Source organism: Notolepis coatsorum (assembly GCF_963971535.1).
Source record: "Notolepis coatsorum genome assembly, chromosome: 1".
In the NCBI taxonomy this organism is placed as follows: domain Eukaryota; kingdom Metazoa; phylum Chordata; class Actinopteri; order Aulopiformes; family Paralepididae; genus Notolepis; species Notolepis coatsorum.
In genome coordinates this window covers 236,578,850-236,602,139 of record NC_140165.1, presented here as the reverse complement: position 1 = coordinate 236,602,139, position 23,290 = coordinate 236,578,850, and the positions used below count along the sequence as shown (strand labels likewise).

General features: G+C 44.3%; 1 protein-coding gene across 1 annotated transcript in view; it reads right to left on the bottom strand.

Moving 5' to 3' along the window:
• LOC311224354 (spectrin beta chain, non-erythrocytic 4-like) overlaps positions 1-23,290 on the bottom strand; it is a gene marked incomplete at both ends in the record, with an annotated part of 220,569 nt that overhangs the window by 45,051 nt on the left and 152,228 nt on the right. Inside the window, 3 exon segments of the mRNA XM_084309313.1 lie at positions 4,834-4,923; positions 6,418-6,642; positions 10,649-10,912. Coding sequence (XP_084165439.1) covers positions 4,834-4,923; positions 6,418-6,642; positions 10,649-10,912 — 579 coding nt within the window.

The following is a 23,290-nucleotide window of genomic DNA, read 5'->3' as shown; positions in this document are numbered from 1 at the left end:
CACAACACTCACCATGTAACCACAACACTCACCATGTAACCACAACACTCACCATGTAACCACAACACTCACCATCTAACCACAACACTCACCATGTAACCACAACACTCACCATCTAACCACAACACTCACCATGTAACCACAACACTCACCATCTAACCACAACACTCACCATGTAACCACAACATTCACCATCTAACCACAACACTCACCATCTAACCACAACACTCACCATGTAACCACAACACTCACCATCTAACCACAACACTCACCATGTAACCACAACACTCACCATGTAACCACAACACTCACCATCTAACCACAACACTCACCATGTAACCACAACACTCACCATCTAACCACAACACTCACCATGTAACCACAACACTCACCATCTAACCACAACACTCACCATGTAACCACAACACTCACCATGTAACCACAACACTCACCATCTAACCACAACACTCACCATGTAACCACAACACTCACCATCTAACCACAACACTGACCATGTAACCACAACACTCACCATGTAACCACAACACTCACCATCTAACCACAACACTCACCATCTAACCATAACACTCACCATCTAACCACAACACTCACCATGTAACCACAACACTCACCTTCTAACCACAACAGTAATGGTTGAAATTCAACCTGTGAACCTTTGTTGTATGTCAAATACAAATACATAAAAAAAAATATATATCAATAAATAATCAATAAATACACCAACATAACGAGCCGTGGCTTCCTGGAGCCCCAGACGCACCGTGACATGCTCGTAGTCCTGGCCCAGTTCCGGCGAGCTGGCCACCACCTCCCGCTGGGCGATCCACTGCTCCAGCTCGTCCACCTCGCGGTTCAGCTGGTAGAGCCAGTACTGCTGCTCCAGGCGGCTCTTCCGCTCCTCCACCAGGTCCTTCAGGGACACGTACAGCCGGTCCATCTGGGACTGCCGCCTGCTGATCTGCTCGCTGGGGACAGACGGACTCAGATTCACTGAGAGACAGACTCACCGTGAGACAGACTCAGACTCACCGTGAGACAGACTCAGACTCACCGTGAGACGGACTCAGATTCACTGAGAGACAGATTCAGATTCACTGAGAGACAGATTCACTGAGAGACGGACTCTGATTCACTGAGAGACAGACTCTGATTCACTGAGAGACAGACTCTGATTCACTGAGAGACAGACTCTGATTCACTGAGAGACAGACTCTGATTCACTGAGAGATGGACTCTGATTCACTGAGAGACAGACTCTGATTCACTGAGAGACAGACTCTGATTCACTGAGAGACAGACTCTGATTCACTGAGAGACAGACTCTGATTCACTGAGAGACAGATTCACTGAGAGACAGACTCTGATTCACTGAGAGACAGATTCACTGAGAGACAGACTCTGATTCACTGAGAGACGGACTCTGATTCACTGAGAGACAGACTCTGATTCACTGAGAGACAGACTCTGATTCACTGAGAGACAGACTCTGATTCACTGAGAGACGGACTCTGATTCACTGAGAGACAGACTCTGATTCACTGAGAGACAGACTCTGATTCACTGAGAGACAGATTCACTGAGAGACAGACTCTGATTCACTGAGAGACAGATTCACTGAGAGACAGACTCTGATTCAGTGAGAGACGGACTCTGATTCACTGAGAGACAGACTCTGATTCACTGAGAGACAGACTCTGATTCACTGAGAGACAGACTCTGATTCACTGAGAGACAGATTCACTGAGAGACAGACTCTGATTCACTGAGAGACAGACTCTGATTCAGTGAGAGACGGACTCTGATTCACTGAGAGACAGACTCTGATTCACTGAGAGACAGACTCTGATTCACTGAGAGATGGACTCTGATTCACTGAGAGACAGACTCTGATTCACTGAGAGACAGACTCTGATTCAGTGAGAGACGGACTCTGATTCACTGAGAGACAGACTCTGATTCACTGAGAGACAGACTCTGATTCACTGAGAGATGGACTCTGATTCACTGAGAGACAGACTCTGATTCACTGAGAGACAGACTCTGATTCACTGAGAGACAGACTCTGATTCACTGAGAGACAGACTCTGATTCACTGAGAGACGGACTCTGATTCACTGAGAGACAGACTCTGATTCACTGAGAGACAGACTCTGATTCACTGAGAGACAGACTCTGATTCACTGAGAGACAGACTCTGATTCACTGAGAGACGGACTCTGATTCACTGAGAGACAGACTCTGATTCACTGAGAGACAGACTCTGATTCACTGAGAGACAGACTCTGATTCACTGAGAGACAGACTCTGATTCACTGAGAGACGGACTCTGATTCACTGAGAGACAGACTCTGATTCACTGAGAGACAGACTCTGATTCACTGAGAGACGGACTCTGATTCACTGAGAGACGGACTCTGATTCACTGAGAGACGGACTCTGATTCACTGAGAGACAGATTCACTGAGAGACAGACTCTGATTCACTGAGAGACAGATTCACTGAGAGACAGACTCTGATTCACTGAGAGACATACTCTGATTCACTGAGAGACGGACTCTGATTCACTGAGAGACAGATTCACTGAGAGACGGACTCTGATTCACTGAGAGACAGATTCACTGAGAGACAGACTCTGATTCACTGAGAGACAGACTCTGAATCACTGAGAGACAGACTCTGATTCACTGAGAGACAGACTCTGATTCACTGAGAGACGGACTCTGATTCACTGAGAGACAGATTCACTGAGAGACAGACTCTGATTCACTGAGAGACAGACTCTGATTCACTGAGAGACGGACTCTGATTCACTGAGAGACAGATTCACCGTGAGACAAACTCTGATTCACTGAGAAACTATATGTGTACTTGTGTGTGTGCATGTGCATGTCTGTGTAGCTATATGTGTGTGTGTGTGTGTGTGTGTGTATATATATGTACTGTATTTGTAAATCTGGTATGTCATAAATTTATAGATGTAGCAGTACTGTCTATCTGTATGTCATATATGTTATGTGTGTGTGTGTGTGCACATGTGTGTGTGTGTATATGTACTGTATGTAGCCTCACCAGTCTGGGTGTCCCATCTCCAGCAGCTGTCTACACTGCTGTGACAGCAGGCCGATGGTCTCAGCGTAGTCCTCGATGGTCTGCTCCAGAACCAGGTGCTTCTTCAGCAGCTGCAGCGTGCTGGGCTCGTCCTGCGGGGACAGAGGGACAGAGGGACACAACACAGGTTCATCTGAGTAAACAACACAGGAACGCACTAAAGACCACGTACAAATAACAACAAAACACAAGATAACGCTAAAGTGTGACACGCAGCACAAACGCCTGGCCGTGTGATTGAACACATTCACGCACACACGCTCTTAGAAGGGAGACCAAAGGTTGGAAGAGTATTGTTCCAAGAGTATGTAGCACTTAAAGAGAAGGCATGTTTTCCAAATTAGAACAAGCTCAGGGAACCTTAAGCATGAGAAGATCACTTGAGCGCATTTATTAGAATCCAGAATTTTATCTTTTTTCTTTTTATCCTCTTTTTCTCCGCCTGATTTTCTATGCTTTTCCCCCCATTCCAATTTAGTCGTTATGCCAATTCCCCCCCTCCCCTACCTGGTCGTTGTGCGCATGTTCCCCCTACTGGTCGGTACAAGGGAACCCTGAAGTCCACCACACGCTTCCTCCGACACATGTGGAGACAGCCAGCGGCTCTCTTTTCACCTGGCAGCGAGGACTCTCATTGGTGAAGTGTAGCGCGTGGGCGCCCAGACCTGACCTGTAGGCGTCGCTGGCCACAACGCTAGATTACCACCCACGACTTCCCTCCCGCTAACTCAGCCAAACGAGTTAGTATGACGATCGGCCCAAGCCGCAGGCAATGCTGACTCCGGGAGTAGAATCCAGAATTCTAATCCAACATTGTTTTGGACACACACGTGCACACGTGCACACACAGACACACACACACGCACACACGCACGCTCACCTTCCCCTTCTCCTCGTTCATCATGTGTAGCTCCTGCTCGCTGAGCCAGGCCTCCACCTCTGCGGTGTCGAAGTAGTACTGCTGGGCCTGGTACATGGCGTCCAGCACCAGCTGTCTCCTCTCCGTCTCCGCCCACAGCAGGGACCACAGCTGGGCCAGCTGGTTCTGACCCGCGTGCACGCAGTCCGCCTCGGGACTCCGGAAGGAGGCGATGACCCCGGCCCTCTCCAGCACGTCCTCTATCCTGCTCCTGTGGCCCTGGAGCTCCCTCTGGAGAGTCTGGGAGGGCAATTAAATACAGGTACATACAGGAAACCTGAGTTTTTAAACGTACTCCATCAGTGAATCTCATAATCTCAGGATGTAAGTATACTGCACTAATAATTGTATGTATTTTTTTATGTGGCAGCCTTTATATCACTGTTTTTTGCAAGTTATGAACCGATACCAATATTGGTATCTGACATAGCACTGATATCAGGTTAAAACAGGGTATTGGTGTTGAGGATATCAGGTTAAAAGAGGGTATCAGTATTGATGATATCAGGTTAAAACAGGGTATCAGTATTGAGGATATCAGGTTAAAACAGGGTATTCGATCATTTCCTCAGTATTGAAATCATGTCAGAAGGGCAAAAGAAAAGCAAAATGGAAGACATGATTTTCTTTATTTATTGTCACTGAATCACGTTAGATCAGAGAAACATAGAATATGTTGTCCAGTGACCAGGAACCAATGGCTCTGTCCAGTAACAGTAAGGGTTGATGATCCAGTTTAGGACTCAGTGGTGTCGGTGCTTCATCCCGGCCGGTGTCGTTCATACCTGGTTCTTCTTCATGAGCTGCTGCACGGCCTGCAGGCTGGAGCCGTGCTCCTGGGCCGTGGCCATGGGGAGGCGCTCCTGGACCCACAACTACAACACACACAGGACAGTTAGAACGTGTGTGTGTGTGTGTGTGTGTGTGTGTGTGTAGGTGTGTGTGTGTGTGTGTGTGTGGTATTAGAGTTCAGTCTTTCGTCTCCAGTCTTTTCTGTCGTCTTGGACTTTGGTCTCTGTCTCATTACTAGTTTCACTTGGACTTGTCTCTGTCTCTGTCTCATTACTAGTTTCACTTGGACTTGTCTCTGTCTCTGTCTCATTACTAGTTTCACTTGGACTTGTCTCTGTCTCTGTCTCATTACTAGTTTCACTTGGACTTGTCTCTGTCTCTGTCTCATTACTAGTTTCACTTGGACTTGTCTCTGTCTCTGTCTCATTACTAGTTTCACTTGGACTTGTCTCTGTCTCTGTCTCATTACTAGTTTCACTTGGACTTGTCTCTGTCTCTGTCTCATTACTAGTTTCACTTGGACTTGTCTCTGTCTCTGTCTCATTACTAGTTTCACTTGGACTTGTCTCTGTCTCTGTCTCATTACTAGTTTCACTTGGACTTGTCTCTGTCTCTGTCTCATTACTAGTTTCACTTGGACTTGTCTCTGTCTCTGTCTCATTACTAGTTTCACTTGGACTTGTCTCTGTCTCTGTCTCATTACTAGTTTCACTTGGACTTGTCTCTGTCTCTGTCTCATTACTAGTTTCACTTGGACTTGTCTCTGTCTCTGTCTCATTACTAGTTTCACTTGGACTTGTCTCTGTCTCTGTCTCATTACTAGTTTCACTTGGACTTGTCTCTGTCTCATTACTAGTTTCACTTGGACTTGTCTCTGTCTCATTACTAGTTTCACTTGGACTTGTCTCTGTCTCATTACTAGTTTCACTTGGACTTGTCTCTGTCTCATTACTAGTTTCACTTGGACTTGTCTCTGTCTCATTACTAGTTTCACTTGGACTTGTCTCTGTCTCTGTCTCATTACTAGTTTCACTTGGACTTGTCTCTGTCTCATTACTAGTTTCACTTGGACTTGTCTCTGTCTCATTACTAGTTTCACTTGGACTTGTCTCTGTCTCATTACTAGTTTCACTTGGACTTGTCTCTGTCTCATTACTAGTTTCACTTGGACTTGTCTCATTACTGAACGTTGAATCATCAGTTTTCTTCCTGCCCATCTAAGAATTTACACGACAGTTTTTCTCAACCTGATCTGAAATAACTGACCTGCTCTTGTTGGAATTAACTTGGACTCGACCGAGGTCTTGTTGATTTACAGCCCTGCGTGCATGTGTGTGCGTGTGTGTGCGCGTGTGTGTACGTATATCGATGGCTGAAACGCAAAACCTCCTATCTGCAAAATGTCAGATTTTCTGATTTCACTTTGGATGATGAGAAACCTCATATCTGCACCTATTCAGTCTGTCTGCAAGATATCTTCCAAAAGCAGTGTATTGTATTGAGTATCCTTAAAAGTATATAATTCTGCAGGAAAACAACGTTTCAGCCATGGATATGTGATAACGGACCAGACTCACGATCTCGTCCTCCAGGTCGCGTCCCACTTGGTGGACCTCCTTGGACGCCAGCAGGATGCGCCGGCGCTCCTTCAGCGGCTCTATCAGGCGGACCATCCGGCTCTCCACGGCCGCCTGCCGCTCCGCCACCGTCTCCTTCACCTGGCCCTGGTGCGGCATGGAGGCCGCCTGCACCTGGAGGTCCCCCACCTCCTTATACCAGTCCTCCATCTGGCACTCCATGGTCTGAGGGGGAGCGGTGGAGGGGAGGAGGAGGAGAGAGAGGAGAGGAGAGAGAGAGGAGAGGAGGAGGAGGAGAGAGAGGAGAGAGGAGAGAGGAGAGAGGAGAGAGGAGAGAGAGAGAGGAGAGGAGGAGGAGGAGAGAGAGGAGAGAGGAGAGAGGAGAGAGGAGAGAGAGAGAGGAGATAGAGAGAGAGAGAGAGGAGATAGAGAGAGAGAGGATAGAGAGAGAGAGAGAGAGGAGAGAGGAGAGAGGAGAGAGAGAGAGAGAGAGAGAGAGAGAGAGAGAGAGAGAGAGAGAGAGAGAGAGAGAGAGAGAGAGAGAGAGAGAGAGAGAGAAGGGTTTGAGGAGGAGTGGTGGAGGTGAGGAGGAGAAGGAGAGAGAGAGAGAGAGAGAGAAGGGTTTGAGGAGGAGTGGTGGAGAGAGAGGGGAGAGAGAGAAGAGAGAGGAGATAGAGAGAGAGAGAGAGGGAGAGAGAGAGAGAGAGAGAGAGAGAGAGAGAGAGAGAGAGAGAGAGAGAGAGAGAGAGAGAGAGAGAGAGAGAGAGAGAGAGAGAGAGAGAGAGAGAGGGTTTGAGGAGGAAAAGGAGAGAGAGGGGTTTGAGGAGGAGTGGTGGAGGTGAGGAGGAGAAGGAGAGAGAGGGGATAGAGAGAGAGAGGAGAGGAGGGTTTGAGAGGGAGTGGTGGAGGTGAGGAGGAGAAGGAGAGAGAGGGGAAAGAGAGGAGAGAGAGAGAGAGGTTTGAGGAGGAGTGGTGGAGGTGAGGAGAAGGAGAGAGAGGGGATAGAGAGAGAGAGGAGAGGAGAGGAGGGTTTGAGAGGGAGTGGTGGAGGTGAGGAGGAGAAGGCAGCGAGGAGAGAGAGAGAGAGAAAGAGAGAGAGAGAGAGAGAGAGAGAGAGAGAGAGAGAGAGAGAGAGAGAGAGAGAGGAATACGAGAGAAAGGACGGCATGGAAGAGAAGAAAAGGACAGGATGAGTACGACAGGGAGGGATGAGTGGAGGGGGGGGGGGGGCTGGGTAAATGGGCTGCTTGCTGTTGTTATAGTATGTGGCTACAGGGAATAGAGATGTAGGGCAACTGGGAAAGCTCCTTCTCCAGGGTTTAGTTGAACTGAGGAGGAGTAATGTATTCAGGTCAATATTATAAAGTTAGGTGCTGATAACTACAGTATGTATCGTCTTTTCAATTTGTTTGTCCCCTTTCCCTGTTAACCTTCAAGGGGACCTTTGGTCCGCTCGCCAGGCCGTCATTGTAAATACGAATGTGCTCTTAATAAATATAAATAAATAAATAAAAGTTAAATAAAAGATTATTATAATAATAACAAGGTGGTGACAAACATGTCATGGCTGAGAATTAACCCTTTTTGGGGGAATATTTTCTTGGAATTCCATCTTGGAAACCTAGAGCTCCGTGGGTGTCGTTACATCGTTGACAGGGTGTTCAGTTCTGACAACATCTATTTCTATTTTCTATTCTATTTCACACGTTGAGACTGATGTACACCTGCATGTGGGACAGAGAGAGTATTCTAAAGGAACGAGACAAACATCACTGATACAGAGGGAGACGGAGCGGGAGCCAGGATGAAGACGGTTTGTACTGGAGATTCTATGATAGTCTGGGAATTTGGAGGAATACTTAGAAGACGTGTTTTCATGGAGGATGGAAAGTTGACTTTACTCCTCTCACGGACACAACGCTTTGTTAGCATCTACAAAAAATACATTTTATACTATTTACTTGACTTATTACTACTATTTTACCATTCATTTTAAAGTAAAAACATAGTAATACAGAAACTGTACATTTACATACCAAAGTCAAGATATTTAATGGCTGCTATGACTTCTTGTCTAAAAACTAGGGCTGTCAAAATGAATGCTTTAATTTAGGAGATAAATTTAAATGATTTAAAGCATTAAAATAAATTAATCTAGATTCATCTATGGAGTGAACAATCTTCAATTTTAGTGCCACGGATATAAGAAAGAGGTCTAGCTGAGTCAATGTTGATGGTTTTGTTGAACATTTGTATTTCACAGGAGAGAAACTGTATTCAAAGAAAGCTATTAAAATAGTCTTTGAATCTAAATATACTTTCTTTGTGTTGATTTTACATTAATTCCATGATTTTATCTATGAAATTATCTATTCAGCACTACTAAAAACACAATGACTGACAATCAGTGTAGCAGAAAGAAAGGTGGACTACAGTTAGGGCTGGGCGATTAATCAAGTTTCAATTTCAATTATGATTTTGTCTTCCCACGATCATGAAAACAAGACAATCGAGATAAAATGATTATTGTGCTGCATGCTGTGTTGCTCTCATTTCGTCCTATGTTGTAAATGCAGCGCACCCTTCCTTCACAGCAGGGCCCTCCGGCCCTCCTCCCCCCTTCCCAGTAGAGGGAGGAGGGAGCCACGGAGCGTTTTTCCAGTTATTCTGAAACGTCTTTGACAGAAAGGCAGCCTTTGGTCAAGAAGAAAGGTAGAACAAATTCCGTCATCGACATACGACGCTCTCAAATCAACAGGTAATCGTGTTCAATAATCGCGTAATTTCAATACCAATCAAAATAATTGAATAATATTATAATCTGATTTTCACCACAATTGAGCAGCCCTGACCACGCCTGTGGAACAGCCTCCCCATCCAGCTGAGGGCACCACAGAGCCTGGACTCTTTTAAAGCAGGCCTGAAAACCTACCTGTTCAAAAAGGCCTTTGACTGTTAGCTTTTTATTTAAATTTTCTTGTGCTGTTGTTTTTAAATTGTCTGTTTATACTATGTTTTTAATTAACTATGTTCTATTTTTATCTTATTTTTATTCTGTATTTTATTTTATTTGTTTTACTAATAACAATTTTTTTTAACTATGTTTTAACCCTGTAGTGTAGCACTTTGGGATCCCAGCGAACAAAAAGTGCATTACAAATTCAATCTATTATTATTATTATTATTATTATTATTATTATTATTATTATTATTATTATTATTATTATTATTATTATTATTATTATTATTATTATTATTATTATTATTATTATTATTATTATTATTATTATTATTATTACCTCGACAGTAGAGAAGCAAAAGAAACCATGAGATGAAACGTCAAAGGAACAAGGAGTTGGATAGAGATGAAGCATAGAGATGAAACGTAGAGCAGGCTACTGTACCCCGGGCCAGGATGGAGGGATGGAGGTGGTGGAGGTGGTGGAGGAGGTGGTGGTGGAGGTTTGGTTGGAGGTGGGATGGAGGTGGGATGGAGCGGTAAAGCAGTGCTAATGGCGACCTGTTAAATGGAAGCTCTAAGCTGCATGCTGTGGGAGAGGAGAACGAGAGATGTCTGGTGAAAACAGGAAATAAAACGGAGGACGCGCCCACATGCCCTCGTCCCCAGGGCGCTCCGCTGTGTCGCTGTGCAGATGGTTTAAAGTGTTTTGAGTAAACTATTAACACAAATAAAAAATGCAAGTCTGCGGTCAAAATACTAAATGCTTGAGCCCCTGCCCTTTTGCCCCAAGTGCCCATAAAAAAAAAGGGAAAAAAAACACCCAACTGCCGGGTGGGTTAAGTGCCCTTTTTGTAGCTTGAGCCCCTGACCCCCAAATTGTCTGTGCACGCCCCTGCTCATTCCTACGTGAGACTCGTTCCTACGTGAGACTCGTTCCTACGTGAGACTCGTTCCTACGTGAGACTCGGTCACGAAACGAAAACCTGAACATAAACACGGCGTTGTTTGGAACACAGGGTGAGAAGCGCCGTTAGTATCTTCAAACACTGTGTTAATAGTCCAACATTAATGAGACGATGTCATCATTGTTTAGACATTAAAAGCATCACAAACAATGCCTCGTTCTTTACTGGCTTTACTGGAAAGAAAAATAAAATGATAATAACATAAAACCAGAGCAGCATGTTTGAGAAAGCAGGCCTGCGGTTTCATTGACGCACAACAAGCGGTCAAACGAACAGGAACAAGCGGAGAGACGTATTAAGACACCTGTAGCTTCTTGAGTTGCTTGTTGACGGTGGTGAGGTCCTGTCCTTGGTCCACGTAGGCCAGTTGTCCCTCCAGGTGGCCCAGCCTCTGGTCCAGGCTGGAGTAGCTCTGCACCAACACGTCCGCCTTGTTGGCCTCGAAGAGCTGCCGGGCCTTGGCCTGGGTGGTGCTCTCCAGATCGTGCCAGCACTCCCTGATCTCCACCAGCTTCCTGCGCACCACCGGACTGAGCTCCGGCTTCTCCTGGATCAGCTGCTGGCCCTCCTGGAGCGCGGGATGAGGGGAGTGGAGGAGCAGGAGGGGAAGGAGGAGGAGGAGGAGAGAAAGGTATGGTGGGTAGATTAGAGAGGTAGGACAGATGGAGAGGGGAGGATGAGGGAAGGATGAAAGAGAGATGTATAATCCCTGTACACACATGACTGCGTAGCACAGCGGAACAACAACACCATCATCAAATTTGCTGATGACACAGTAGTGGTGGGCCTGATCTCTGCCAACGACGAAAGGGCCTACCTGGAAGAGGTAGAGAACCTGTCACAGTGGTGTCAGGAGAACTGCCTCTCCCTGAACGTCAGCAAAACAAAAGAGATGATTGTGGACTTCAGGAGGTCGGGGGTCAAGGACTACAGCCCCCTCAGCATCGACGGGGCACCAGTTGAGAGAGTGAACAGTTTCAAGTACCTCGGAGCCCACATATCCGAGGACTTGACATGGACCACACACATTGACAGTGTTGTGAAGAAGGCACGACAACGCCTCTACTTCCTCAGGCGCCTAAGGAAGTTCCAAGTCAGTCAGAAGATCCTTAGGAACTTCTACTCATGTACAATAGAGAGCATCCTGACCGGCAACATCACCTCCTGGTTTGGGAATAGCACTACACAAGACCGTAGCAGACTACAAAGAGTGACACGTTCAGCCGAACGCACAATTAGAGGGGGGCTTCCCACCCTCCAGAACATTTACAACAAGCGGTGCAAGGGGAAGGCTAAGAGAATTATTAAGGACTCGAGCCACCCGAACAACTGCCTCTTTGAACTGCTGCCGTCAGGCAAGCGATACCGGAGTCTTATGGCGAGCACAGAAAGACTCAGAAGGAGCTTCTATCCCCAGGCCATCAGGCTGCTAAACGAACAATAATCGCTAAACGAACAATAATCACTATGCAACAACCATCAAATGCACACAGCACACACACCCACACGCACACACACACTCACTCAAACAAACAACACACTGCAGCACCCACTCTCCACACTTTAGATCACACAAACACACTTACACTTTATATTTATTGATAAAGGATTTGCACTACAACTCGTACACCTACTGTGAATTGTACCTAAACTGCACCTCGTCCATTTATGCCTTGCACTATATAGTATTGTATATTAGTACACTGCACAGTATTGTATATTGTATGGTAACTACGTCTACGAACATTGTACATATGTCTAAACTGAACACTGTGACCTCTTTTTTTTTTTCTTCTAATTTTTACTATGTTTTTATTTCATACTTATCTTGTCATGCACAGTCTCTGGAGCGCAACAGTAAGAAGCATTTTGTACAAAAGTATTCTGTACTTCTGTATGACAACTATTAAAGAAACTTGAAACTTGAAACTTGAATCACATTTGGGACGGTACAGGAAGTAGAGCTGGCGCACAGTAGAGACCTTGTACGGACTGTTTATGCTGTTCTCTTTCTTCCAACATGGCTGCCTTGGCAACCACTTTTAACAAGTGTTTTCTGTGCAGTGGTAGAGCAAGTAAAACACTGGACAAGCCTGATATTACTGTTCCACTGTGACAATGGTTGATAAGATACAGTAACAAGACACCAAATTATATAAAAAGAAAAAAAGTATATATTTCTCATAACACATAGCAACTGTTGTTTTGCACATAGCAACATGAGAGACAAATGGGCATTCTAAACATTCCATGAAAGGCCTATATTCAGTGTTTAATATTAGAGTTTCAAGCTTATATTTGAGACTGAAAAACATCTGAAAATACCTGTAAGAGCCCAGGAATTGTACTAACCAAATGTAAAGCCCCGAGTTTACAACTGTTTATTGTCAATATACAACACAGTTATCGTACTTGCCGGCATTATTGTTTCACTATCACTAGGAAAGCGCTGGTGACTCCTCCAGTTCTCCACATATACGAGAACAAACAGAAGCTGGACATGGAGAGAGAGAGGGCGCTGTTTCCCCTCACATCAGGGCTTTAACATTCACGAGACGTCTTCATAACAGAGAGGGCTGTGGCCCTTTATACAATGGCATGCATATTTCTTGATTCTGATTGGCTGAAACAGTCAAGGGAGACATTGTTATTTCGTATAAAACACTCCACTTGACCCCAAAACCCGCCCACAACCGAATTACTTTTTTTTTTAGAATGACTCCGCCGTTCATCCTTTTTCTGAATGAAACCAAGATGGCGGACAATAATCTTTATGAATGGATGTATTGATTTCGTCATAACGACTCATTAAAAAAATATACAGTCAACTGGAATATGTTAGTTCGTTACATACACATGGATTATGCAATTAATTTGTCATGACCCATTGTGAAACAAAAGAAAAATCACAGACTGCACTACAGAACTACAGGAGAGATGAGACGCACCTAAATCCATTGCGGTGTGAACATTTTCCGCAAAACATTAATATCTTTGGAACCGTGTGTGTTAAATTGTATATGAATCGGGAGATGATCTTCTCTCGTCACAATTTAAATTGTATTTCTCCGTTGCGCAAAAGCTGGCTGGCAGTCTCATTGAATAATATAAGTCTGTAAACTTGTGCATAACGGAGTGTGGCTCTATAGCAGAGGTCCCCAACCATCGGGTCGCGGACCGATGTAATATTAGTTTGTTACACACATGTTGGATTATGTAATTGGTTTGTCATGACTCATTGTCAAAGCAATAATAAATTGTGGGATTTATATGAAGTTTGTTGTTAGATGCCATGCTTTGTAGCAACTTCCCTCTGCTTCAAAAGGACACTGTCACACGAAACGATTTCACTGGATGTCCCGGACACAATGGAAGTATGGATATATTCGTAACGAATAATTAAAAAAAGATACAGTCAACTGGAATATGTTAGTTGTTTACACAATGTTGGATTATGTAATTGGTTTGTCATGACCCATTGTCAAAACAATAATAAATTGCGGGATTTATATGAAGTTTGTTGTTAGATGGCATGCTTTGTAGCAACCTCCCTCTGCTTCTAGACACGGAGGCAACTTTTTAAATTTTTTTTGACCTACGGTACTTTTTCTGTGGATGGCTGCGCCTCGGGCCTAACAACCACCCATAGTCTTACCCCGAAAATCGCTTGGTTTATGTCCGGTAAAGTAAGCCACTGTGATCGTTACAGAAACATGTTTCAAGGTACTCAAAGAATAATTCCAATGATCCCATCGGCGATCAAGATTACTCATTTATATGTAATTACACGTGTTTACGGGACACTATAGGTTTTGAGGCGAGCAGATCTGCTAGCGATTGCTTTGGAAGAGCTCCTCCCCCTCAGAGCTAGCCTTGATAGTCCGGTTCATTCATTGCCTCTCCTGATCAGTTTCTTTCTGAGTTCAAAAGGTAGGCGATACTGCCACCTGGTGAGATTCGATCGGCATTGCAATTCCAACGTAGGCAAACGAGCCAGGGACACATAGAATGATCCGGATGATGGTTTAGAACGGGGATCAGAGGAAAAATATCAAAGGATCTAAAAACATAATATTACGCATTTGGCGCTCAAGCGTTGGCGAGGAAACACGTAATATTACGTGTTTGGCGCTGAATGAGTTTAAGAGGTCATGTTTTGTGTGTGTGTGTGTGTGTGTGTGTGTGTGTGTGTGTGTGTGTGTGTGTGTGTCAAGTCAAATGTATTTATAAAGCACATTTCATACACGGAGGCGATCCAAAGTGCCGTACACAAAAAAGAAAACGATAAAAAGAAGGCACAGTATAAAAAAAGAGCAATTCTCTAGAATAAAAAAGATATAAGGAACACAGAAGGGTACAGTATAATAAAAGCAGTACATTCTCACAATGTACAAAAAACAAGTTTTTTTCTTTATTTGAATGCACTGAAAATCTATTAAATATATTTTCAGTGCATTCAAATAAACTAAATAAAATCAAATAAAGTGCAGTCAAGTGCAAAGAAGTGCAGTGGTTTAGCAGCAGCAGTGTGTGTATATTTACGTGTGTGTGTGTGTGTGTGTATGTGTGTGTGTTTGTGTGTGTATGAAAGAAAGAGAGGGAGAAAGGAGAGATTAAAGCTCCTTATTTGAATGCCTCATAAATTGACTCTCCCCCCCCCCCCCCCCCCCCCCCTTTCTCTCCCTCCTGGCACCTCCCCCTCTTTCTTCTCATATCTCTCCCCCCCTTTTGTACCCCATTTCCATTCTTCCTGGTCCCCTATGTACACCTGCTCATTCCTCCCTCCCTCCCTCCCTCCCTCCCTCCCTCCCTCCCCAACATGCCCTTCCCCCATGATAACAACAAAAACACATGAATCCTGCCCTCTCCTTTACCCCCAACCAATTGTAATTCACTGTGTGTGTGTGCGTGTGCGTGTAATGTATGTGTGTGTGTACACGTGTGTGTGTGTGTGTGTGTGCGTGTGTGGTGTGTGTGTGTGTGTGTGTGTGCGTGCGTGTATGTGCGTGACATGTGTGTGTGTGTGTTACTACGCCACCCGAGAGCACAGTGGCCAAGGATATTGTCCTCTTCAAGGACAAGCGAGAGGCTACCAGGTCTTTCAAAATGAGAGAGACCATAAGATGTATAGGACAAGCCAGTAGAGAGTAAGAAAGAGAGAGAGGGGGGTGGCAGAGAGAGAGACCATAGCAAACATAGGACAAGCCAGTAGAGAGTAAGAAAGAGAGAGGGGGGGTGGCAGAGAGAGAGACCATAGCAAACATAGGACAAGCCAGTAGAGTAAGAAAGAGAGAGAAGGGGGGGGGGCAGAGAGAGAGAGACCATAGCAAACATAGGACCAAGCCAATAGAGAGTAAGAAAGAGAGAGAGGGGCAAGGGGGGGCAGAGAAAGAGACCATAGCAAACAGTAAAGAGAGAGGAGAGAGAGAGAGAGAGAGAGAGAGAGAGAGAGAGAGAGAGAGAGAGAGAGAGAGAGAGAGAGAGAGAGAGAGAGAGAGAGAGAGGGGACACCATAACAACCATAGAACAAGTCAGTAGAGACAGACAGACAAAGAGAGAGAGAGAGAGAGAGAGAGAGAGAGAGAGAGAGAGGAGAGAGTGAGAGACCATAACAAACATAGGAAAAGCTAGTCGAAAAAGAGTGTGAGGAGAGAGACAGAGAGAGAGACACACACACACACACAATATCAAACATAGGAGAAAACAGTAGAGAGAGAGAGAGAGAGAGAGAGAGAGAGAGAGAGAGAGAGAAGAGAGAGACGAGAGAGAGAGAGAGAGAGAGAGAGAGAGAGAGAGAGAGAGAATGCGTCCCCTTCCCTCACCACAGAGGCATCAAACACACAGGCGTACGGTACAACTCCTCCATCACGGCTACACGCCCGAGTTCCCCGGGGAGCTGACGTGAGGTCTGGTCAGCAACTTTGTTCTCGGACAAAAACACAACAGACAGCATCTACGGCATCTCGCCCGCTAGACACGCACAACAGACCCTCCTCTGCTCCTCTGTCCCAAACAGGAGCCGGAGAGCCGCTGTCTCACACAGCGAGGATATAGGAGCGTTGATCAGCCACGGCTATGAACAGCTTCAGCACTGAATCATCATCCACAGTGTGAGGCGTCCCACTCACTCATGCTATGATGTTACACGCGGTACAGTATAGCCTTCACTGCGCCGCCTGGTGCTCTATGAATCTCCCTTGTTGTCAAGTGAGTTACACACCCGCTTGCATTGCGGTGAAAGGTAGACGCTTGTACGGGGTCTCGTGCGTGGGCTCGTACGGCGCCACCTACGGGGTAAAGATTCTATATACTAAAAGTTGTTTGATTTTCTTTATTCTAAAATGTTTGTGTGGAGCTCTTGCACTCAAATGAGGTTTTAATTCTGGTTCAGATCTTTTAGCAGAAAATAAACCGAAAGAAATCTGGAGCAGACCCAGATGTTCTATCTAGGGTACAGGAAGGACATGTGTAATTTTTTTTAACACACGGGTGGCATTCCTCTTACAGTGTGTGTAGTGTGTGTAGCACCTTTAAAAGGGTGCAATGCTACAGTTTTGGCACTCAGAGAAGTGAAAAGACTCTATGGTGGTTGGCTATATTCTCATAACCGAATAAACAACGTTAGCCCACTCATACTAAGAATTACATGTATAGGCGGTTTGAGTGGAATTAACGTTGCTAGGGAACAGCTTGGACCCTAGTTTATATTCCCTGTTGCAGTGTTTGCTAATATCAAGGTCTTTACATCAATGACTTTTTTTAGACCTCTATGACCGGCAGTCACTGATTTGTTCAGGCATTCACTCACTCACTCACTCACTCACTCACTCACTCACTCACTCACTCACTCACTCACACTCACGTTAAGTTCCGCGTCAACCTTTGTGATGTAAGAACCTTTATTTATTTATTTTTTATCTACTTTTTCTCCCCATTTTCTATTTTTCATCCCATCCCAATTTCGTATTATCCAATTCTACCCTCCCCTGTCTCGAACGTTGTTAGACCATGCCTCCCACTGGTCGGCTGCAATGTGGACTAAGCCTTGCATCACGTGTCCCCTCCGGTACAGCGCGATCTCTCAGCGGCGAGGAGTAACGCGTGGGAGGCTCACGCTGCCCCCGTTGCTTCCTGATTCTGCTGTACAGGCGCACCAACCGACCTGTAGGAGTCGCTGTCCACAACGTCCGATCCCCACCCACCGGCTTTCCCACCCCCTAATACTGCCAATTGTATTAGTATGAACGACCAGCCAAGCCGGAAGCAACGCCGAGAGCTGGGCTCGAACCCAGCATCTCCTGCGTTAGTGGCGAGTGCCTTGCCCACTGCGCCACTTAGCCGCCCTCGTGATGTAAGAACCTTGATAGTTACAAGTAGAAAAAGGGTAGGGACCGCACTCAAGGAATATTGTTTGTTTTAATACGCACAAAACCTTTTCGACTGTCCGGCCGCTTTCATCAGTGTGCAAAGGCCGAAAGCGTTTTGTGCGTATTAAAAAAAACGATATTCCTTGAGTGCGGTCCCTACCCTTTTTTCTACTTGTGACTTACTATTTTTGGACTAGGCACCTGTCTGAGCGCAGTGGTTATACTTCTCTACTTCCAGAACCTTGATAGGTGACAAGAAATCAAATGTAGTCTGTTTGTTTTCGTTTCAAGTTGAAACCATTCTATAGTAATGAATTGCAGACTCTGCAAATATGTATGTATATAAATCCCCATCCCCCAAAACTGCATTATGCACTTTTAATATTGCTTTAATATTGGTCATAATCACACTTCATTTGGCAAGGATGGTATCTGGGTTACTAGTAAACAAACATCAATTAGATTAGATTAGATTCAAATGTATTGTCATTATACAGCACAAGTACAGTACAATGAAAGGTTTGGCATCCAACCAGAGTGCAAATGTAACAGTAAAGTGCAATAGTAATATACAATATGCAGGTGATTAAACTGGGTATAATATATATAAACTACAGATATGTAACAATGAGTATATGCAGGTACAGTATGTACAGACAGATGTAGATAGATAGATCGTAAGAATAAATATATATATATACGGTATATACAGCATTATTGTACATGCTATCATACAGAGTTATATGGGTTATATGCAGGTGTATAAGTAGGTATATAGAAGAATCATATCCAGGTATATTCAGACAGATATATATGCAGTAAATATAAATATATAAATGTATAGTATATACAGCACTATTGTACATTCTATCATACAGAGTTATATATATATATTAATAATATTAGTACACTACATCTTATAGCTAGGGAACAGGGTATAAAATACTGGTGATCACCACAACAGATGGGCTTTGAAAATACAAACCCACCCCCATCCTGTACATAATGGCAGACATCTGTTGGTGGGCTGTCACTATATTAGACTGTGCTTGGTTGGTCAGTATGGCTGACAGGTTGGGGCCACTACTGCTATTGTGTCAATATTTACCCACAGGCAAAGAAAAATCAGCTTGTCCCGGTAACAACAACAACAACAACAACAACAACAACAACAACAACAACAACAACGTATAATCATGCTCTGATCAGGACCTTTTCAAGATACTGAAAGGATTTCTACTGATCATCTGAAACGAGGACTGTGTAGGATCAACCAAATATATATATATATATATATATATATATATATATATATATATATATATATATATATATATATATATATATATATATATATATATATATATATATATATATATTTATATACAGTATGTGAAATAAACAGAATGTATTGGTTGAATCTATGATAAGATAAGATAAGAAATATTCTATACCACTGTATTGTTATTTTTATTCTAATTAGTGTATATACTCGACTACATCATGCACCATTATACAGCCCTGGTCTATTTTATTTTATTATTCGATTCTATTATTTTATTTCAATTTAGTTTATATATTCCATTTTATTTTACCTTTTATTTGATTCTACATTAATTGTCAGTTAATGTTGATGCAGGGGTTCCCAAACTTTTCAGGCCGCGACCCAAAAATAACGGGGTCAGAGAGCCGCGACCCCCACTATTATAGGAGGTAAACATTTATTTTAATTTTTAATTTTTTTATAAATGGAAATGTATGGTTGAAACATGCACACGTTCAAACGCACACACACTAATAAGCATTGGAGGCTTTTAACCAGGGCTGGACTGGGGAAATCATTCAGGCCAGGAAATATAGTGCAAAATATAGCCCCAGTCAGGCCACTTTTTAAGCAGGGGGTCTGGGGGTCCCCCACCAGGACATTTCTTGTTACAAAGACTTAATTTCCTGCATTCTGGTGCAGACATTTTTTTATTTGTACCCTTAATGCCAGTGTTTGTGATGGCATCACAAATTATTGTTAAAAAACAGGCTAGCATATGTATGATTAGCAACAACACTGATTTTGATGGATTTTCAGTTTTTTGTAATGTCAGATTGAAAATAATACAATCTTTTATTCAACTTCAGCCCTGATCATAACACCACATATTAATTTTATAATTCTAACCCTTTAAATGCCAGTGTGTGTGATGGCATATATTTGCAATATATCAAATGCAAAGTAGATTTTTCTGGGGGGGATTATTACAGGCTAGCATGTGTCAATGATTAGCAACAACAGTTTTTTGTAAGAGTCCCGCCTCCACCAATCACATGCGGCTCCTTTTGTGTGTGTGTGTGAGAGCAGAGAGAGAGAGAGAGAGAGAGAGAGAGAGAGAGAGAGAGAGAGAGAGAGAGAGAGAGAGAGAGAGAGAGAGAGAGAGAGAGAGAGAGAGAGAGAGAGATAGTTCTCCAACTTGTGTGAGTTGCAGTGATCTCCTGGTTGTTCCCCACCTAGGTTATCTCTAACTATTGCGCTGCTGCAACTAGAAACACTGTCCTGGCCTGCTTCTAAGTTCAGTGGCCTGACTGAAATTGGGAACCCCTGCACTAAACGACCAAAACAAATTCCTTGTATGTGCAAACTACTTGGCAATAAAGACCTTTCTGATTCAGATTCTGATATTCCGGAATTCAGGCATCATAGCAGCACGGGGGAGGGGGGTAGAGGTATGTTCAAGATGCTAGGACGGGGCGTGAGGCCAGAAAGATTTATAGAAGATTGTTTATTCAATATGTTAAAGGAACGCGCCAACATTTGGGGAAATTAGCTTACAGAGAGAGACAAGCAGATAGATACCAGTTTACTCTCTGTGCGTTCAGTAGAAAGCTATCTGGCTGCATGTTAGCCTAGCTTAGCACAATGAATTGGCGTGTTCTTTTAAGATTATACAAATAGTGAAATTAGCATTGGTTAGTTAAATGTCACCACACACACACACACAGTGCTGGAGGTGAGATATCTATAGAATGTTGGCGTGTTCCTTTAACCTTATATTATAATATAGCACCCTGGTGGCAGGAAAGCCCAGATGTACTGTAGAGAGGTTGCTAGTTCGACCCTGGCACCGAGACACAGGAGGGTGTGTTCCAGCTGTGAGCTGGCAACGAGAGGGTGGCTGGAATCAACATCTACAGTCTCTCCACTATTTCTTCCAAGGTGCTCTCGAGCAAGAACTGCTAGTCGCAAGGTGAGAATACAGACTGAGGCTTCAGTATCATTCTAAGACATAATGAGGTCAGGATCAGCAGGTATAGTTGGATTCAGCTCTACTGCTGGATAATGAACTACTGTAGCAGCTTTCACAGCCATGTTCCGCTATAGAGGCTACTTAACCCTCATTTAAACAGGCAAGCTGCTAGGAGCTCGGTTCATTCAAGCAGCTACTGTGCTACAACTAGCTACTGTACGCTGTGCTACAACTAGCTACTGTACGCTGTGCTACAACTAGCTACTGTACGCTGTGCTACAACTAGCTACTGTACGCCGTGCTACAACTAGCTACTGTACGCTGTGTTACAACTAGCTACTGTACGCCGTGTTACAACTAGCTACTGTACGCTGTGCTACAACTAGCTACTGTACGCTGTGCTACAACTAGCTACTGTACGCTGTGCTACAACTAGCTACTGTACGCCGTGCTACAACTAGCTACTGTACGCTGTGTTACAACTAGCTACTGTACGCCGTGTTACAACTAGCTACTGTACGCTGTGCTTCAACTAGCTACTGTACGCCGTGCTACAACTAGCTACTGTACGCTGTGTTACAACTAGCTACTGTATGCCGTGTTACAACTAGCTACTGTACGCCATGCTACAACTAGCTACTGTACGCCATGCTACAACTAGCTACTGTACACTGTGCTACAACTAGCTACTGTACGCCGTGCTACAACTAGCTACTGTACGCCATGCTACAACTAGCTACTGTACACTGTGCTACAACTAGCTACTGTACGCCGTGCTACAACTAGCTACTGTACGCCATGCTACAACTAGCTACTGTACACTGTGCTACAACTAGCTACTGTACGCTGTGTTACAACTAGCTACTGTACGACATGTTACAACTAGCTACTGTACGCTGTGCTACAACTAGCTACTGTACACCGTGTTACAACTAGCTACTGTACGCCGTGTTACAACTAGCTACTGTACGCCGTGTTACAACTAGCTACTGTACGCCGTACTACAACTAGCTACTGTACGCCGTGTTACAACTGTCAGAGTATTAGAGTCATTATGGTAACCTGCCGTACGTCACCATGGTAACACAGGGTTTTACGACGTTAGACCGACTTACGTACTGACTGCATGTGGCTCGCTTGTGTATATGCTCAACAACGTTATATAAAGTATTACCTCAACAAAGATACCTGACTGGACATTCCGTGTTTATTACAACAACTAGCTACTGTACGCTGTGCTACAACTAGCTACTGTACGCCATGCTACAACTAGCTACTGTACGCTGTGCTACAACTAGCTACTGTACGGCGTACTACAACTAGCTACTGTATGCCGTGCTACAACTAGCTACTGTACGCCATGTTACAACTAGCTACTGTACGCTGTGCTACAACTAGCTACTGTACGCCATGCTACAACTAGCTACTGTACGCTGTGCTACAACTAGCTACTGTACGCCGTGCTACAACTAGCTACTGTACGCCGTGCTACAACTAGCTACTGTACGCCATGTTACAACTAGCTACTGTACGCTGTGCTACAACTAGCTACTGTACGGCGTACTACAACTAGCTACTGTATGCCGTGTTACAACTAGCTACTGTACGCTGTGCTACAACTAGCTACTGTACGCTGTGCTACAACTAGCTACTGTACGCTGTGCTACAACTAGCTACTGTACGCCGTGCTACAACTAGCTACTGTACGCCGTGCTACAACTAGCTACTGTACGCCGTGCTACAACTAGCTACTGTACGCCATGTTACAACTAGCTACTGTACGCTGTGCTACAACTAGCTACTGTACGGCGTACTACAACTAGCTACTGTATGCCGTGTTACAACTAGCTACTGTACGGCGTGCTACAACTAGCTACTGTACGCCATGCTACAACTAGCTACTGTATGCTGTGCTACAACTAGCTACTGTACGCCGTGTTACAACTAGCTACTGTACGCCATGTTACAACTAGCTACTGTACGCCGTGCTACAACTAGCTACTGTATGCCATGTTACAACTAGCTACTGTACGCCATGTTACAACTAGCTACTGTACGCCATGTTACAACTAGCTACTGTACACTGTGCTACAACTAGCTACTGTACGCCATGTTACAACTAGCTACTGTACACTGTGCTACAACTAGCTACTGTACGCCATGTTACAACTAGCTACTGTACACTGTGCTACAACTAGCTACTGTACGCCATGTTACAACTAGCTACTGTACACTGTGCTACAACTAGCTACTGTACGCCGTGCTACAACTAGCTACTGTACGCCATGTTACAACTAGCTACTGTACGCTGTGCTACAACTAGCTACTGTACGGCGTACTACA